This window comes from Piliocolobus tephrosceles, chromosome 2, assembly GCF_002776525.5.
Source record: "Piliocolobus tephrosceles isolate RC106 chromosome 2, ASM277652v3, whole genome shotgun sequence".
NCBI classification, from domain to species: domain Eukaryota; kingdom Metazoa; phylum Chordata; class Mammalia; order Primates; family Cercopithecidae; genus Piliocolobus; species Piliocolobus tephrosceles.
In genome coordinates this window covers 168928087-168947980 of record NC_045435.1, presented here as the reverse complement: position 1 = coordinate 168947980, position 19894 = coordinate 168928087, and the positions used below count along the sequence as shown (strand labels likewise).

Here is a 19894-nt window from a genome sequence, read left to right as displayed (position 1 = left end):
GTTACATTGTCTGATCTTTTTTTTAAAAAGTCCTAGGAAGTCCTCACTTACAATGTCTGGCACTTAGGAAATGCTCAGTAAATTAGAGCTATTATTAGATATTTTTATTATGATGATTTATTACATTCACACATATTTTACTTTTGTAGATAGAAATCCAAGCTCCTCCTGGTGTACCAGTAGGTTATGTTACTCAGACCTGGCACCCATGTCTAACAAAGTTTACAATTAAAAATCAGAACAGAGAGGATGTACTAAAAATTAGTGGTCCATGTATTGTGTGCAGCTGTTTTGCAGGTGTTGATTTTGAGGTAAGAGATGTCATAATGTTTATAGAATTTGCTTTTTTAATATAAGAAGAATATAATTTTGCAGAATGTTATGAATGCCTTAAATTAGTATTGTGTACTGATGTCTCAATAGCAAAATAATGTTCCCATATATTAAACTTTGATCAGAGTGGAGGTTATTACTGACTAAAGGTCAGTATTGGTAACAATAAATGGATGAAAAAAGAAACAGAGCTCTGTAGTCAAATAAAAATAAGCAAATCATCTAACACTTAAACATGTTGGTTTCTGTGTGGTGACACTATATATTATCCACTATAAGTAAAACTTTAAACTTGTCATCTAATTCTGATTGCCAAAGCCTATGGATCCTTCCTTAATCTGAAATATAGGCTGCCAGTGCTCCAGGCCATGTCCAGAAGTTCTGACATCTTTGAGTTCCTACAGAAAGCCCAATCATGCAAAGATAGTTTTGAGAAAGTCAGTGTAATATGTATTACCCAATTATACTTCTCTGTGGTCTCTTCTCTAACCCTGTATTAAATTAGGTCATTGGCATGCATACAGCCAACAGACACATGAAAAAATGCTCATCATCACTGGCCATCAGAGAAATGCAAATCAAAACCACAATGAGATACCATCTCACACCAGTTAGAATGGCAATCATTAAAAAATCAGGAAACAATAGGTGTTGGAGAGGATGTGGAGAAATAGGAACACTTTTACACTGTTGGTGGGATTGTAAACTAGTTCAACCATTATGGAAAACAGTATGGCGATTCCTCAAGGATCTAGAACTAGATGTACCATATGACCCAGCCATCCCACTACTGGGTATATACCCAAAGGATTATAAATTATGCTACTACAAAGACACATGCACACGTATGTTTATTGCGGCACTATTCACAATAGCAAAGACTTGGAATCAACCCAAATGTCCATCAGTGACAGACTGGATTAAGAAAATGTGGCACATATACACCATGGAATACTATGCAGCCATAAAAAAGGATGAGTTTGCGTCCTTTGTAGGGACATGGATGCAGCTGGAAACCATCATTCTTAGCAAACTATCACAAGAAGAGAAAACCGAACACCGCATGTTCTCACTCATAGGTGGGAACTGAACAATGAGCTCACTTGGACTCGGGAAGGGGAACATCACACACTGGGGCCTATCATGGGGAGGGGGGAGGGGGGAGGGATTGCATTGGGGAGTTATACCTGATATAAATGATGAATTGATGGGTGCTGACGAGTTGATGGGTACAGCACACCAACATGGCACATGTATACATATGTAACCTGCACGTTATGCACATGTACCCTAGAACTTAAAGTATAATAAAAAAAATAAAATATAAAATAAAATAAAATAAAATAAATAAATTAGGTCATTGGAAACCACAATATGTCTCTATATTAAATTCCTGCAGAAATATCATTACAGCAGTTCTCCAACAGACAGCCTAGTCTTATTAGCAAATAATTTAGCTGCAAATGTTTAACCATCAGAAGATTTTATAACTTAATCTTGATTTCCTGATTCTCTTGGAAAATCAGAAAATTTGGTAAACTGGGCCCACAATTCCACAGAATAAGGAATAAAAATCCTAAAGTTGAGTAGGGCTACCTCACTTATGATAAAATGTGGGAACTCTGACAGTGTCCCCACATCTTTCTAAGGTTTTGCACTGTCCACTTTCATTCTTTTGCATCCTTCCTTCTCTACTAATATGATTTTTAATTTCTCTATTAGAATTTGGTTATATAAAAATGAATGCTTCCCCTTCTCAACTTCATAATCTGATGACAGAGATGGGAAATTCTAAGAAAACACATGTGTTGTAGAAACTTTTAAAATGCTCTTATAAAGGGATACATATATATGTATATAAAATGTATGATAATATGTGTATATAAAATGTATGATAATATGCATTGGATATATGCATATGTGTGTGGGTGTATATGGGTGTGTGGGTATGTGAGTGTGTAATATGTATGTATGGGAAACTTGTGTAGGGATATGTATAATAATAGTTCTCTTTTCATGCCCATAAAAATCCAGACAAGTGAAAGATTATTTTTCCTTCTAGGAATGATATTAATAAAAGTCTAATAGGAATATAATTTATTCCTAAGAAATGAGTAAATCACTAACAAATTGTGAAACATTCTTAATACTAAAAATTTAGATTTCATTCAGTAGCTCTTCAATTCTCTATGTCTGCAGACACCAGATTCTAAGAGTAACTAATAGTCATACGATTCGAGAATGCAGGAAAATAATGCATATAGTAAATTTTATAGCAATTTTGAGTTTGTAATTTAAAAATACCTTTTCGGTAATCTGTCATAAATTATATGTTTTGAATTATATAGCTCCTCTAGTATCTTACACATTATTTTAATATATTACTTTGGTGTTTACCTAGGTTCTATGTGCTAGTGGCCTATTTGCATTTTTTGCATTTATAATTTACATTGCCAGTAAATATTTAGCTTTTTTAGACTATCTTTACCAATTATTAGTATTAAATTTACAGATTTATAAATTTCATGCTAATATAATACACTACAATTCTTTTTTTTACTCATACTTCTGATACCAAATGTGTGGATATTTTTTCCCCGTGTCAAACAATTCTCTTTCTCTACAGATATCTACTGGGTTCCCTACAACTCAGGTCAATTCTGACACTCACTCACCTGGAGTTAATGCAGACACCACAAGTTAAGGTCTCAGTCCCACAGAACTGTTCCGTATTTCAAACTCCAACCACAAATGCAAGACCTCCTGTACATCTAACCAACTGGCTATAAATCAGGGTTCTCACAACCTCCTCCATGGGTTTGACAATTTGTTAAAACTATTTACAAAATGTAGGAACACATTTTATTTATGTTTGCTGATTTATTATAAAGGATACAGATGGATAGCCAGATGAAGAGGTTAATAGAATGAGTTCTGGAAGAGTCCTGAGCAAAGGGGGATCTGTCCCTGTGGAACTGGGGTAAGCCACTTTCATGGCACATGAGTTCACCAATCCAGAAAGCCTCTGAACCTGTTGTTTAGAGTTCTTAGGAAGTTACATTATGTAGGCATGACTGATTTAAACCGTTGACTGTTGGTAAATAACGAACTCCAGCCTTACTCTCATTTCTGGAGGATGGGGACAGGACTGAATGGTTCAATCCTCTAAGCATTGCTTGGTTTTTCTGGTGTCCAGCCTGATACTGAAGCTATCAGGAACCCCAACAAAAACCACTAGTCATCTTAGTATACAAAAGACTTATTGTTTAGAATATTCTAAGGATTTTGAAGCTGTGTGCCAGCAATCTGGGACAAAGACCAAATATTAAAGCAAGACTCTCCTATTACCCCTATTAACTTAGAAAGTTAAGAGAGTTTTAGAAATTCTGTGTCAGGAAGCAGGGATAAAACTTAATGTAGGCCGGGTGTGGTGGCTTATGTAATCCCAGCACTTTGGGAGGCTGAGGCGGGCGGATCACCTGAAGTCAGGAGTTCGCGACCAGCCTGGCCAATATGGTGAAACCCCGTCTCTAGTAAAAATACAAAAATTAGCTGGGCATGGTGGCAGGCACCTGTAATCCCAGCTACTTGGGAGGCTGAGGCAGGAGAATCGCTTAAACCTGGGAGATGGAGGGTGCAGTGAGTGGAGATAGTGCCATTGCACTCCAGCCTGGGGGACAAGAGTGAGACTTTGTCTAAAAAAAAAAAAAAAAAAAAAAAAACCCCAAAAAAAAGAACAAAACCAAAGGAAAAAAAAAAAACTTAATGTATAGTTCTTATGATATTGTAAATACCAATGTATTGTTTCCAGAGGTTGAAGTAATTTTACCTTATTTTCTGTTTTGTTTTTAAAATGTTATACAGAATTTAGATAAAATTATCCAGACTTTATAACTGTTTTTCATAAAAATTATCTAGACTTTATAATGATCTGCATATGTAGGTCATTATTTATATTTCTGATCCTGTGTTCAAATTTGAGAATGACATTCCTGACTTGGGTTGACATAACTCTTACATGTAGTTTGGTGAATGTTAGCTATATTCAGCCACTACCTGCCCATCTGGTGAGGTGTTTTTGTCTGAGCACACTCTTTTCAACTCTATATGATGACCCTCAGCTTTCCTCAGCAGAATTTTTACAACCTTTATTTTTTTTCACAAAAATAGAAAAATTTTACATTGGAGATCTTTTCTACCTGTTAGTTTTTCATTCTTCACACCCCACTAGTTATCTGGTCTTGCCCACACCCTTGGCTTGAGGCATCCCATCAAGTTACTTATTGGTTGCTTTTCTTCACTCAAACTGTCATTCTTTTTTTCTAGGCTCTTAGCATTTTATGTTTTCCTACTGACAGTGGGTGGTAGTGAGGCCTCTCTTCATATTTAAACGTTCAGCTATGTAAACACTCTGTGCGTCTCTAAAAAGCAGAAGTCTAATAGGAGTTTCATTTATTTCCTTCCTGATGGCTTCTAGAAATTATATCAAAGAAATACTTCAAATTTATATCCTTTTCTGCTTAAATTTTGTTTGGGGTCAATTCAAATAAATAAAACATATGTTAATGTCTATCTTAATATAAAATAGAAAACGTTAAAAATTTCAGTAAAACTACTTCTATGTAAGTTTTCTATAAAATAGAACAGTTTTTTTATGTATCTATAAATATACAGGAGTCTATATGCATCTAATGTAACATATTAACTCTATGCTCATAATTATACATGCTTCCTGTTATTCCAACTTTAAAAGTATTTTTGCTATAAGTTTTCTATAAATTTTTAAGATTTTTTTTTTTTTTTTTTTACAATTTAGATTACATCTCTTGATGAACAAATGGTGGTTGGCAGGATTTCTAAGCACTGGTCTGGGCTTTTAAGAGAGGCATTTACAGATGCTGACAACTTTGGAATCCAATTCCCTAGAGACCTTGATGTTAAAATGAAAGCCGTGATGATTGGTGCCTGTTTCCTCATTGTAAGTCTATTCCTGCTAATCTTGGTTACAGATGTCTTCTCTAGAATCATTCTGAAATAATTTAATAAATTATACATTTTAAGATAACCATTTAGAGTATAAAGTTTTTATCAAATGTTCTCATTTAATCCCAGCACTGAAATTCTATTTAATTCTGATTCTCCGGACTTACAGGCAGTTAGTTTATGTCTGAAGAGTCTACACACTTTCAAATGGCAAGAGAATAACTTTATATGCTAAGAAGAAGCTCTGGTTTAGGGGAGGGTTATTAAAAAATCAAATATGTTATTAGGAGAAAAATCTGAAGCTAGTCTTACGTGGAATAGAACTCAGTGAAACACAGAAATTTCATCCTGACTCATTAAATTAAAACATCTAACATGGGATTATAAAGTGCAATAAGAGTATACATTCAATCAAGCCTCTAAACCTAACTGCCAGTTTACAGGAAATACATGGGGTAAAGCGGTGATTCTGAATGTATATTTATATTAGAATTATCTAGACACTTTTTGAAAGCCCTCAAGTACCAGGCCATTCCCCACTTCAATTAAACAAGAGGCTCAGAGTCAGAAGTTTGTGTAGTGCCCCAGATGATACGAACATGCAGCCAAAGTTGAGGTTTATGGAAACAGAGCAATGGTCCTCAACTTTAGCTGCACAGTAGAAACACACACCTGGATAACTTTCAAACTCCTCATGTCCATCCAAATTTACTAAATTAAAATCTCTGGAGTTAGGATGAAGACTGCAAGCTGTTTAAAGCTCCCAGGTGATTCCAATATTCAATCAAAGTTTGACACGCCAGATAGATATCTTAAACATTAATTTGGTGATATAATCAGAAAACCTTAACAGAGAATATACAGCAAAAAGGACCTAGCTCCTTCAACAAGTAAATGGCAATGAAAATAATGGGGTAAAGTTAAACAGGGGAAGCTGATGAAGATGGCTGAATAGAAGGCTCTGAGAATTATCCCCATTGCAGGAACTCCAAATTGAACAACTGTCCACACAACAGAAAGCAATTTCATAAGAACTAAAAATCAGTCAAATGATCATTGTACCTGGTTTAAAGATCACGTTAAAAAAAGGCACTGAGGAGGGTAGAAAAGACAGTCCTGAATTGCCTAAACCACTCCTCCCACATACCTGGCAGTGGCTATCTGGTGGAGAGACAGAATCCGTGTGTTTGGGGGAGGGAGAACACAGTGATTGTGGGATTTTGCGTTGGAACTCTGTGCTTCCCTGTCATAGCAGAAAGTAACATGTGGCATAGCACTCATGGAGACAGCATATAAACCAGCCTTAGTCAGAGGGGCATTGCTCATCCCACCATTCAGAACCTGAGTTCTGACAAACCTTGCTACCATGAGCTAAAGTGCTCTGGGCTTCTAAATAAACTTGAAAGACACTCTAAGCCACAAGGATCACAATACCAGGGCAAGTCCCTGTGCTGTGCTGTGCTGGGCATGGAGCCACTGGACTCATGGTGCCTATAACCTAGTGAGACACCAGCCAGGGCAGCACAAGGAGTGCTTGCATCACCCCTTCCCCAACTCTAGGCAGCACAGCTTGCAGTTCCAGTAGAGACTCCTTCCCTCTTCAGGAGGAGAGAGGAGAGAATAAAGAGGTCTTTTTCTTGCAACTTGGATACCACCCCTAGTACCCAGACAATGTTTCTAAACACACTGCAGGCCAGAAGAGAACCCACTGCCTTCAAGAGAAGGACCCAGTCCTGCTAGGATTTATTGCCTGCTGACTAAAGAGCCCTTGGGTTCTAATGTCTGTCCTGTTGGTAGCCAAGCAGTACTTGCTGTGGGCATTAGGGGAGACTCTAAGACATGCTTACTTCAGGTGTGGCCCAGCACATTCTCAGCTGTGGCAGATATGGGGAGATATGGGAAAGTACATATGGCTGCAGTAACCGAAAACAGATCAAAACACCCAAGTTCTTTCGAATATCTGGAAAGCCTTCCCAAGAAGGACAGCTACAAACAAGCCCAGACTGCAAACACTGCAATAAACACCTAACTCTTCAATGCCCGAACCCTCCTACCTGAGGAAAGAAGAGGAAAGAGGACAGAAGATTTTGTCTTGCAGCTTGTATACCAGCTTGGCCACAGTAGGAGAGAACACCAGTGGGCTCTAGAGTCCATGATTCCAGGCCGTGGCTCCTGGATGGCGTTTATGAACTTGTGCTGGGCCAGAGGGGAGCCTGCTGCCATGAAGGGAGATATTCAGGACTGGCACAATTCACCACAAGGTGACTGAAGAGCCCTTGGGCCTTGAGTGAACATCAGTGGTAGCTAGGTAATACTTAACATCAATGGCAGCTAAACAGTATGTATTATGGGCCTGGGGTGGTGGTGGCCAAGGGGAAAGACACTTTTTCTTAAGGAAATGGAAGAAAAGCATGTGAAGATTTTTTTCCTTGCAACTTGGGTTGTAGCTCAGCCACAGAATATGGCACCAAGTAGATTCAACTAAGGTTCCTGACTCCAGACTCAGGCTCCTGGACAGTATCTCTGGAACTACCCAGGATCAGGAGGGAACCTGATGCCCTGAAAGAAAGGATACAAGCCTGACTGGATTTGACACTTGCCAATAGTAGAGCTCTTGGGACTTGAGTGAACATAGGTGGTAGCCAGGTAGTGGTCATTGCAGAACTTAGGCAAGACCCAGTGCTGTGCTGGCTTTGAGTCTGACCCAGTGCAGTTCCAGTGGTGGTGGTCACAGGGGTTTTTTTATTACCCTTCCCTCAGATCTAGGCAGCTCAGCACAGAGATGCTCCTTGTTGGGGGAAAGTCAGGGAAGAGAACAAGAGTCTGCTGGTATCGCAGGGAATGTTCCTGGATTTTACCTAAGACTGCCAAGGGATTAGGATTACCTCTATGAGTCTCCAAGAGCCACAGCATTACTAGGTTTGGGGTATCCACAAAAGTACATATGGCTGCAATAATCAAAAACTTAGATCAAAACACCCAAGTTATTTTGAATACCTGGAAAGCCTTCCCAAGAAGGACAGGTACAAACAAGCCCAGACTGCAAACACTGCAATAAACACCTAACTCTTCAATGCCCGAACATGAATTAACATCCACAAACATAAAGACCATCTGGGAAGACATGGCCTCACCAAATGAACTAAATAAGGCACCAGGGACCAATCATGGAGAGACAAAGATATGTGAACTTATGGACAGAGAATTCAAAACAGTTGTTTTGAGAACACTCAACAAAATATAAGTTAACACAGAGGAGGAATTCAGAATCCTATCAGATAACTTTAACAAATAGATTGAAAGAGCTAAAAAGAAACAAGCAGAAATTCTGGAGTTGAATAATGCAATTGATGTATTGAAGAATGCACCAGAGTCTCTAAACAGTAGAGCTTATGGAGCAGAATAAAGAATGAGTGGGCTTAAAGACAGGATATTTGAAAATACGTAGTCAGAGGAGACAAAAATTAAAAATAAAAAAAAAATGAAGCTTGCCTGCAAGATCCAGAAAATAGCCTCAAAAGGGCAAATCTAAGAGTTATTTGTCATAAAGAGAAGGTAGAGAAAGAGACAAGAGTAGAAAGTTTATTCAAGGGGATAACAGAGAACTTTTCAAACCTAGAGAAAGATATAAATATTCAAATACAAGAAGGTTATAGAACTCCAAGCATGTTTAACCCAAAGAAAACTATCTCAAGGCATTTTATATTCAAACTCCCAAATGTTAATGATAAAGAAAGGATCCTAAAAGCAGCAAGAGAAAAAAAATAAATAAATAACATAAAAGCAAGATCTGATACATGTGGCAGCAGACTTCTCAGGTCAGAAGAGAGTGGCTTGGCATATTTAAAGTGCTGAAGGAAAGAAATGTTTATCATAGAATAGTATATCCAACAAAATTATCCTTCAAATATGAAGGAGAAATACAGACTTTTCCAGGCAAACAAAAGTTGAGTAATTTCATTAACACCAGACCTGTCCTACAATAAATGCTAAAGGGAGTTCTTTAATCTGAAAGCAGATGTTAACGAGTAACAAAAAATCATCTGAAGGTACAAAACTCACTGGTAATAAATATTAAGTACACAGATAAACACAGGATATTATAACACTGTGATTGTAGTGTGCAAACTACTCATATGGTAAGTAGAAAGACTAGAATATAAACCTATTAAAATAAAAATTGCAACAACTCTTTAAGACATAGACAGTATATTTGGGAGGCCGAGACGGGCGGATCACGAGGTCAGGAGATCGAGACCATCCTGGCTAACACGCTGAAACCCCGTCTCTACTAAAAATACAAAAAACTAGCCGGGCGTGGTGGCGGGCGCCTGTAGTCCCAGCTACTCCGGAGGCTGAGGCAGGAGAATGGCGTAAACCCGGGAGGCGGAGCTTGCAGTGAGCTGAGATCAGGCCACTGCACTCCAGCTCGGGCGACAGAGCAAGACTCCGTCTCAAAAAAAAAAAAAAAAAAAAAAAAAAAAAAAGACATAGACAGTATAATAACATATGAATAGAAACAACAAGAATGGGATGATGAAATTAAAGTGTAGATTTTTTTATTACTTTTCTCTTTGTTTGTTCATGCAATCAGTGTTAAGTTTCCATGAGTTTATAATAATGGGTTGTAAGATATTATCTGCCAGCCTCAGAGTAATCTTAAATCAAAAACATAGAAAAGATACATACAGAATCAAAAGCAAGAAATTAAAACAGGCCACCAGAGAAAATCCCTTTCTCTAAAAGGATGACAAGAAGGAAGGAAAGAAGGAAGAGAATATCACAAAAAATAACCAGAAAACAAAATAACAAAATGACAGGAATAAGTCCTTACTTATCAATAATGGCATTGAATATAAATGGACTAAACTCTCCAATCAAAAGACATGGAATGATTGAATGGGAAAAAAAATAAAATAAAAAATAAAAAAACCCAACCACTTGTTGCCCTCAAGAAACACACTTCACCTCTAAAGACACACATAGACTGAAAATAAAAAGGTGGAAAAAAATTCCATGAAAATGAAGAGCAGGACTAGTTATACTTAGACAATATAGATTTCAAGACAAAAACTGTAAAAAGAGGCAACAAAGGCATTATGTAATGATACAGGGGTCAATTTTGCAAGAAGATGTAACAATTGTAAATATATATGCACCCAATACTGCAGCACTCAGATGTAGAAAGCAAATATTATTAGAGGTAAAAGGAGAAATAGACCCCAATACAATAATAGCTGGAGACTTCAACACCCTACTTTCGGCACTGGACAGATCTTCCAGACAGAGAAACAACAAAAAAACATAAAATCGAATCTGCACTATAAACCAAATGGACCCAAAAGATATTTTCAGAACAGTTAATCCAATGGCTATAGAATACACATTTGTCTCCTTAGCATATGGCTCATTCTTGAGGATAAACTATATGTTAGGCCACAAAAAAAGTCTTAAAGATTCTTTAAAAAATGATATTAAATTAAATATCTCCTCTGACCACAGTGGAATAAAACTAGAAATCAATAACAAGAAGAACTTGTGGAAATTAAACAAACAAACAAAAAAAACATGCAAATTAAACAATATGCTCCTAAATTACCAGTGGGTAAATGAAGAAACCAAGAAGGAAATTAACAAGTTAATTGAAACAAATGATAATGGAAACAGAACATACTAAACGCTGTGGGATACAGCAAAAGCAGTACCAAGAAGAATGTTTATAGCAATAAGCCCCCATATCAAAAAAGTAGAAAAAAGTTCAAATAAATAACCTAACAATGAATCTCAAAGGGTTAGAAAAGCAAGAGCAAATCAAACTCAAAATTAGTTGAAGAAAATAAATAATAAAGTTCAGAGCAAAAATAAATAAATAAAATTGAAATTTAAAAAAATACAAAAAGATCAACAAAGTAAAAATTGTTTTTTTTGGAAAGATAAATAAAATCAACAAAGCGTTAGCCTGAGGATCTAAGAAAACGGAGAGAAGACCCAAATAAATAACATCAGAGATGAAAAAGGAGACACTTTAATTGTTACTGCAGAAATTCAAAGGATGGTTAAAGACTACTATCAACAACTGTATGCCAATAAGTTGGAAAACCTAAAAGAAATGGATAAATTTCTAGACACATATTATCTACCAAGATTGAACCATGAAAAAATCTAAAACATGAACAGACAATAAGTAATAAGATCAAAGCCATAATAAAAAGTCTCCCAGCAAAGAAAAACCCAAGACCCAATGGCTTCGGTACTGAAATTTACCAAACATTTAACGAATGAATACCAGTGCTACTCAAGCTACTGAGAAATTGAGGGGGAAGGAATACATGCAAACTTATTCTATGAGGCCAGTATTATGCTGATACCAAAACCAAACAAAGACATATTTAAAAAAGAAAACTACAGGTTAATATCCCTGATGAACATTGATCCAAAAATCCTTAACAACATACTAGCAAGTCAAAATCAACGATACATCAAAAAGATCATTTGCCATGATTGAGTGGGATTTATCCCAGAGAAGCAAAAATGGTTCAACATACGTTTTGGATATAGCCACTTATCAGATATATGGTTTGCAAATATTTTCCCCCAATCCATTGGCTGTCTCCTTACTGTGTTTATTGCTTCCTTTGCTGCACAGAAGCTTGTTAATTTGAGGAAATTCCCTTTGTCTCTTTTTGTTTTTGCTGTCTGTGCTTTTTGGGTCATATCCAAGAAATCATTTCTCAAACCAATTTCATGGAGATTTCCGCCTCTATTTTCTTCTAGTTGTTTTACAGTACAGGTTTTATATTTAAGTCTTTAATTCATTTTAATTTTACTTTCATATATGGTGTGAAATAAGGGTCAAAATCCATTCTTCTGTACGTATATTTAGTCTTCAAAACACCATTATTTAAGGGTACTGTCCTTTCCTCATTGTGTCATTGTGTGCTGGTGGTACCTTTGTCAAAAATCAGTTGATTATAAATGTTTGGGTTTATTTCTGTGCTTCCTCTCCTGTTTCATTGGTCAGTGTGTCTGTTTCTAAGCCGGTATCAAGCTGTTTTGACTACTATATCTTTGTAATGTATTTTGAAATCAGGTAGTGTGATGCCTCCGGTTTTGTTTCTCTTGCTAAAGACTGCTTGGCTATTTGGGGTCTTTTGTGATTCCATACAAATTTTTCTACATCTGTGAAAAATTCTTTGGTATTTGAATCTGTATTGTTCCATTTCAGCAGTAGTAGGGACATCTTGGCAATATTAATTATTCCAATCCAGAAACACAGAATATCTTTCTATTTATTTGCGCCTTCTTCAGATTGTCTTATAGTTTTCAGTATACAGAATGTTTGCCTTTTTGGTTAAATGTATTCCTTAGTATTTAATACTTTCTGATGCTGTTGTAAATGGAATTATTTTCTTAATTTGTTGTACATGGAATGAATTCAAATTACAAGAAGAGTTATATTACTAGAGAAGGACTGCAAAACATTAAATAAGAAAGATTTCAGGAGGATAAAAGTGACACTTACAGAAATTGACATAGGATTAATTAAATTAATGCAGGTATCAATAAATACATAGGATTATAGGATTTAATTTCTATTAAAATAGATAGTTGAAGGTAGAGATCTTATACCTGTAGACTTTTCTCCCATTACTTATTATAGTTAATTTTTCTTATTTAACAGACACTTAACTGTGTTTCATCAGATCCCTTAGCATTTCTGCATCTGATCTCTGTTTGGTTTCTGAGAACTCATTTCTGTATTTTTGTTTTTATCTAGGACTACATGTTTTTTGAAAGAACTAGGTAATGACTGGAATGTCAGAGTATGGGAGTGGATTAATGTAAGTCTCCTCAGAAAATTTGAAGTCTGTATGTTGATTAGGGTTATCTAAAAGAAAAATTCAGTGATTTTTCTTTTCTTTATTTAAATGACTTACACCTGTGTGAGTTAAGCTGCGATGCTTGTAGCTCTGAGTACATAATTTCACTTTTCAAATTCTAACATTTATTTTATCACTGGGTTATAAATGTTTTATATATTTTATTAGATTATTCATTGTATATTTGGGGAAAAGAATATAGGAATTTTTAAATTTAGACACAAACCTCCTTTGAAAGACTACTTGAATTATAGTCTGAGTTTCCATTTTATAAGCAAAAATTAAAGGCTTATTAAAGAAGTTTTATATTTTACTTTTTAAAGCTAGTTATAATTTATTTTATAGTAAAAATTAATATGCAGATACTGTATACTCAGAAAACAACTTAAAATTGACACAATTTCAGTCTCTTTTACCATGCTAAATATTTAATATGCATATTCTCAAGCAAAAGTAAATGAGAATTTTTTTTTTCTTTTTTTTTTTTTGAGACAGAGTCTAGCTCTATCACCCAGGCTGAAGTATTTTTTAATCTTCAGGAAAGCACACTATATTTAACTTCTCCTATCAGCTAACCTAATACTATAAATAAGATTTTCATAATGACTACATGATAAATTAACAATATTTTATGGTTTTCAGTAAATAAAGACATGACTATGTGAGTCTATCCAAAAGATAGACTCATTCTAAAATTTGGTATTGTTATCACTTTTGAAGTTATTTATTATCACATGGCTCCTGTATTCTATCATTCCCAGAATATGTTAGTTACAAGATTAATCAGATGTAAATAAAATAAAAAATACGTGTATCTTTACAAAGCATACTTCATCAGTGGTCTTAGGTTATTTGATGCCAAAAATCAAATTCCTAAAGTAAAATTTATTGATATAATTTTTGCATATTTTATTTTTGTTATTAAAAAAACTGGATAAACCATCCAGGTGGCATTTTAGACCATGCACACTTACCTCCTTTAAAATCACCTTTAAGGAGGAGGTTCCAAGATGGCCAAACAGGAACAGCTCCAGTCTACAGCTCCCAGCATAAGTGACCCAGAAGATGGGTGATTTCTGCATTTCCAACTGAGCAAACAGCACACCAGGAGATCATATCCCACGCCTGCCTCAGAGGGTCCCACGCCCATGGAGCCTCACTCACTGCTAGCACAGCAGTCTGAGATCAAACTGCAAGGTGGCAGCAAGGCTAGGGGAACAGCATCTGCCATTGCTGAGGCTTGAGTAGGTAAACAAAGCGGTCAAGAAGCTCAAACTGGGTGGAGCCCACTGCAGCTCAAGGAGTCCTGGCTGCCTCTGAGGACTCCACCTCTGGAGACAGGGCATAGCTGAACAAAAGGCAGCAGAAACTTTTGCAGGCTTAAATGCCCCTGTCTGACAACTTTGAAGAGAGTAGTCGTTCTCCCAGCACAGAGTTTGAGATCTGAGAATGGACAGACTGCCTCCTCAAGTGGGTCTCTGAACCCTGAGTAGCCTAACTGGGAGGCACCTCCCAGTAGGGGCCAATTGACACCTCATATGGCTGGGGGCCCCTCCGAGATGAAGCTTCCAGAGGAAGGATCAGGCAGCAACATTTATGTTCTGCAATATTTGCTGTTCTGCAGCCACTGGTGGTGATACTCAGGCAAACAGGGTCTGGAGTGGACCTCAAGCAAACTCCCAACAGACCTGCAGCTGAGGGTCCTGGCTGTTAGAAGGAAAACTAACAAACAGAAAAGACATCCACACCAAAACCCATCTGTACGTCACCATCATCAAAGACCAAAGGTAGATAAAACAACAAAGATGGGGAGAAACCAGAGCAGAAAAGCTGAAAATTCTAGAAATCAGAGTGCCTCTTCTCCTCCAAAAGAATGCAGCTCCTCACCAGCAATGGAACAAAGCTGGATGGAGAATGACTTTGACGAGTTGAGAGAAGAAGGTCTCAGACGATCAGTAATAACAAACCTCTCCGAGATAAAGGAGGATGTTCAAACCCGTTGCAAGGAAGCTAAAAACCTTGAAAAAGATTAGATGAATGGCTAACTAGAATAAACAGCACAGAGAAGACCTTAAACTACCTGATGGAGCTGAAAACCGTGGCATGAGAACTACCTGATGCATGCACAAGCTTCAGTAGCCGATTTGATCAAGTGGAAGAAAGGGTATCAGTGATTGAAGATCAAATTAATGAAATGGAATGAGAGGAGAAGTTTAGAGAAAAAAGAGTAAAAAAACGAACAAAGCCTCCAAGAAATATGGGGCTATGTGAACAGACCAAATCTACATCTGATTGGTGTACCTGAAAGTGATGGAGAGAATGGAACCAAGTTGGAAAACACTCTGCAGGATATTATCCAGAAGAACTTCCCCAACCTAGCAAGTCAGGTCAACATTCAAATTAAGGAAATAAAGAGAATGCCACAAAGATACTCCTTGAGAGGAGCAACTCCAGGGCACATAATTGTCAGATTCACCAAAGTTGAAATTAAGGAAAAAATGTTAAGGGCAGCCAGAGAGAAAGGATGGGTTACCCACAAAGGGAAGACCATCATCAGACTAACAGTGCATCTCTCGGCAGAAACTCTACAAGCCAGAAGAGAGTGGGGGCCAATATTCAACATTCTAAAATAAAAGAATTTTAAACCCAGAATTTCATATCCAGCCAAACTAAACTTCATAATTGAAGGAGAAATGAAATCCCTTACAGACAAGCAAATATTGAGACATTTTGTCACCACCAGGCCTACCCTACAAGAGCTCCTGAAGGAAACACTAAACATGGAAAGGAACAACCGGTACCAGCCACTGCAAAGGCATGCCAAATTGTAAAGACCACCGATGCTAAGAAGAAATTGGATTGACTAATGAGGGAATAACCAGCTAACATCATAATGACAGGATCATTCACACATAACAATATTAATCTCCTCAAGCTGATAAGCAGCTTCAGCAAAGTCTCAGGATACAAAGTTAATGTGCAAAAATCACAAGCATTCCTATACAACAATAACAGACAAACAGAGAGCCTAATCATGAGTGAACTCCCATTCACAATTGCTTCAAAGAGAATAACATACCTGGGAATCCAACTTAAAGAGATGTGAAGGACCTCTTCCAGGAGAACTGCGAACCACTGCTCAGTGAAATAAAAGAGGACACAAACAAATGGAAGAACATTCCATGCTCTTGGATAGGAAGAATCAATATTGTGAAAATGGCCATACTGTCCAAGGTAATCTATAGATTCAATGCCATTCCCATCAAGCTACCAATGACTTTCTTCACAGAATTGGTAAAAACTACTTTCAAGTTCATATGGAACCAAAAAAGAGCCTGCATTGCCAAGACAATCCTAAGCAAAAAGAACAAAATTAGAAGCATCATACTACCTGACTTCAAACTATACTACAGTATACCAAAACAGCATAGTACTGGTATCAAAACAGAGATTCAGACCAATGGAACAGAACAGAGCCCTCAGAAATAATACCTCACATCTACAACCATCTGATCTTTGACAAACCTGACAAAAACAAGAAATGGGAAAAGGATTCCCTATTTAATAAATGATGCTGGAAAAACTGGCTAGTCATATGTAGAAAGCTGAAACTGGATCCCTCCCTTACACCTTATACAGAAATTAATTCAAGTTGGATTAAAGATTTAAATGTTAGACCTAAAACCATAAAAACCCTAGAAAAAAACCTAGGGAATATCATTCAGGACATAGGCATGGGCAAGTAGTTCATGACTGAAACACCAAAAGCAACAGCAAGAAAAGTCAAAATTGACAAATGGGATCTAATTAAACTAAAGAGCTTCTGCACAGCAAAAGAAACTACCAGCAGAGTGAACAAGCAACCTACAGAATGGGAGAAAATTTTTACACTCTACCTATCTGACAAAAGGCTAATATCCAGAATCTACAAAGAACTTAAACAAATTCACAAGAAAAAAATCAATCAACCCCATCAAAAAGTGGGCAAAGGATATGAACAGACACTTCTCAAAAGAAGACATTTATGCAGCCAACAGACACATGGAAAAATGTTCATCATCACTGGCCATCAGAGAAATGCAAATCAAAACCACAATGAGATATCATCTTACACCAGTTAGAATGGTGATCATTAAAAAGTCAGGAAGCAACAAATGCTAGAGAGGATGTAGAGAAATAGGAACACTTTTACACTATTGGTGGGACTGTAAACTAGTTCAACCATTGTGGAAGACAGTGTGGCGATTCCTCAAGGATCTAGAACTAGAAATACCATTTGACCCAGCCATCCCATTACTGGGGATATACCCTAAGGATTATAAATCATGCTGCTATAAAGACACATGCACACTTATGTTTATTGCGGCACTATTCACAACAGCAAAGACTTGGAACCAACCCAAATGTCCATCAAGGATAGACTGGATTAAGAGAATGTGACACATATACACCATGGAATACCATGCAGCCATAAAAAAGGATGAGTTCATGTCCTTTGTAGGAACATTGATGAAGCTGGAAATCATCATTCTGAGCAAACTATAGCAAAGACAGAAAACCAAACACCACATGTTCTCACTCATAGGTGGAAACTGAACATTCAGAACAAATGAGAACACTTGGACACAGGATGGGGAACATCACACACTGGGGCCTGTCATGGGGTGGAGGGAGAGGGAAGGGATGGCATTAGGAGATATACCTAATGTAAATGACGAGTTACTGGGTGCAGCACAGCAACATGGCACATGTATACATATGTAACAAACCTGCATGTTGTGCACATGTACCCTAGAACTTAAAATATAATAATAATAAATAAATAAATAAAATCACCTTTAAAAAGAGCACAGCAAAAGAAAAATTGAATCACTAAATCACTATTGGAAATAAAACAAAATGAAATGACTTTCTTGTAAAAATAAATAAAATCATTTGTTTCCATTTGTTCTTAATTTTTAGGGATTGAATTTTCTCTTCTAATTTTATTTTTGTATATATTAAGGACCTATAAATTTTCAGGGCAAAGTTATATTGTAAGATACATATAAAATTCTACATAAGTACATAGAGATGTTTTCATTCCTTTTACTAGTTGCATAGTATCTCATTAAGTGGCTACGTCAGTTTCTTCAAACAATTCCCTACAATTGGACTTTCACTTTCCTTGAAATTTTTTACTATTCCAAGTAAGCTTTCATGAATAAACAGGCATACATATTTTATATTTTTCCTAGTGCATATTTGGAAGTGATTTGAAAAGTAGAATATCTGTTCAAATTATCCTCCATAGAATTTATTTCTCTATGAATTCTCATCAGCAATTTAGAACAGTGTTCAGTTGCCTTGAGCCATTGGGTATATATTATTATATTTTTGTGTGGTTTCCAATACAGTGAGAGATGTTATCCTGACATAGTTTAAATTTTTTATTATCTCACTTTCAATAAAGTTCAGTATTAAAAAAGAAAGGGAAGACTTACAATATTTTGTAGTAAAATCTCTACCAGTGTTGGAAACTAGGATTTCCAGCTGTCAGAAACTTAAAGGCATTTGTAATTTGTTTTGTGGAAAGATTGAATTGAGAGAGGGGACGGCTAACCCACAATTTACTTCATGCAAAGGAAAAGCGTGCTTAGGAAATAAGGGTATCCCTTTCATCTTCAGCAAACACTTCCAACAGCCACTCTCCTCATAAGTGTTACCACCAGCAGTACTCTACCAAGGCCAATAACCCCAAATGGCAAATGATGGATGAGAACATCGGTATGGCAGTGGAGCTACAGAAAAAGCAATGTCTAGATGACCTCCCAGCAGCCTAAATAATTCATCAGATGCCAGATTCCAATGATGAAGGGTACCCAGGGCACTCATCTCTAGCATATGCTTAGTATAGACAGTATGCCAAGTCAAGTTGAGGTATTTGTATGTGGCTTTAGTTGTGCCAGTTAGAGAAGGGGAGGGCTTGCAAATATGGCAGTCAAATGCAAAACCAACCCAAAATGAGGATTAGAAGTACTGACATTATCTCTTTTACAGCCATATCTTACTTTTCTTTCTTCTCTCTCTGCATAGGATTCCGGATCTTTGGCTAGGCAAAATGAAGCTATAACTGATCTAAACGGTTTCTTCCTTCTTCTACTGCGCAAGGAAGATGTGAGGAAAAACTCGCACACTATCTGTGAAACTCATTTAAATTCAAATACTAGATAAACATTTTTGCACTGAATATTTACATGGAGAAAAATCATCAAACATCAACAATTATCAAGTTAATTAATAAAAATACTAGGAATTGCAAAAAAGGCTTAATTTGAATCTTAGTGAGATTTGAGAGAATGGTGTGTATTTGTTTCTGAAACAAGCATAGAGAAAAAAGAACATTCTGATGTGCCAAATTTTAATAAAATTGAAAAATATGATGACCATATTTTAAAGTATGATGGAGGCACTAAAACAACAGTTTGCATAAAGTAGATAGCTAACACAATAAATAAAAAATAGGTTTTGGAAATTCTCCCAGAAGTAAGATTAAACACTAAATATAAAGAAAAAAAGTTATGACCTAGCAAACAAATATGTCAATTTCAATTCATGCACAATAAGAACTCCAGAAGCAGAAATCAGATGGAGGCAAGAGAATATGTTTTTAATGTAAAAACATTTATTTGCAGTCAAAACATACTGTAGTCTTTAAA

General features: G+C 36.5%; 1 protein-coding gene across 2 annotated transcripts in view; it reads left to right on the top strand.

The window, feature by feature from the left end:
- PLSCR2 (phospholipid scramblase 2) overlaps positions 1–19500 on the top strand; it is a 57854-nt gene extending 38354 nt beyond the window's left edge. For both annotated transcript variants that reach the window (XM_023215376.1, XM_023215375.1), the window contains 4 exons: positions 150–311; positions 5150–5311; positions 13094–13157; positions 19272–19500. In XM_023215376.1, coding sequence (XP_023071144.1) covers positions 150–311; positions 5150–5311; positions 13094–13123 — 354 coding nt within the window. In that variant the 3' untranslated portion in view covers positions 13124–13157; positions 19272–19500. The remainder of the gene's footprint in view (positions 1–149; positions 312–5149; positions 5312–13093; positions 13158–19271) is intronic.
- Positions 19501–19894: the final 394 nt, after the last annotated feature.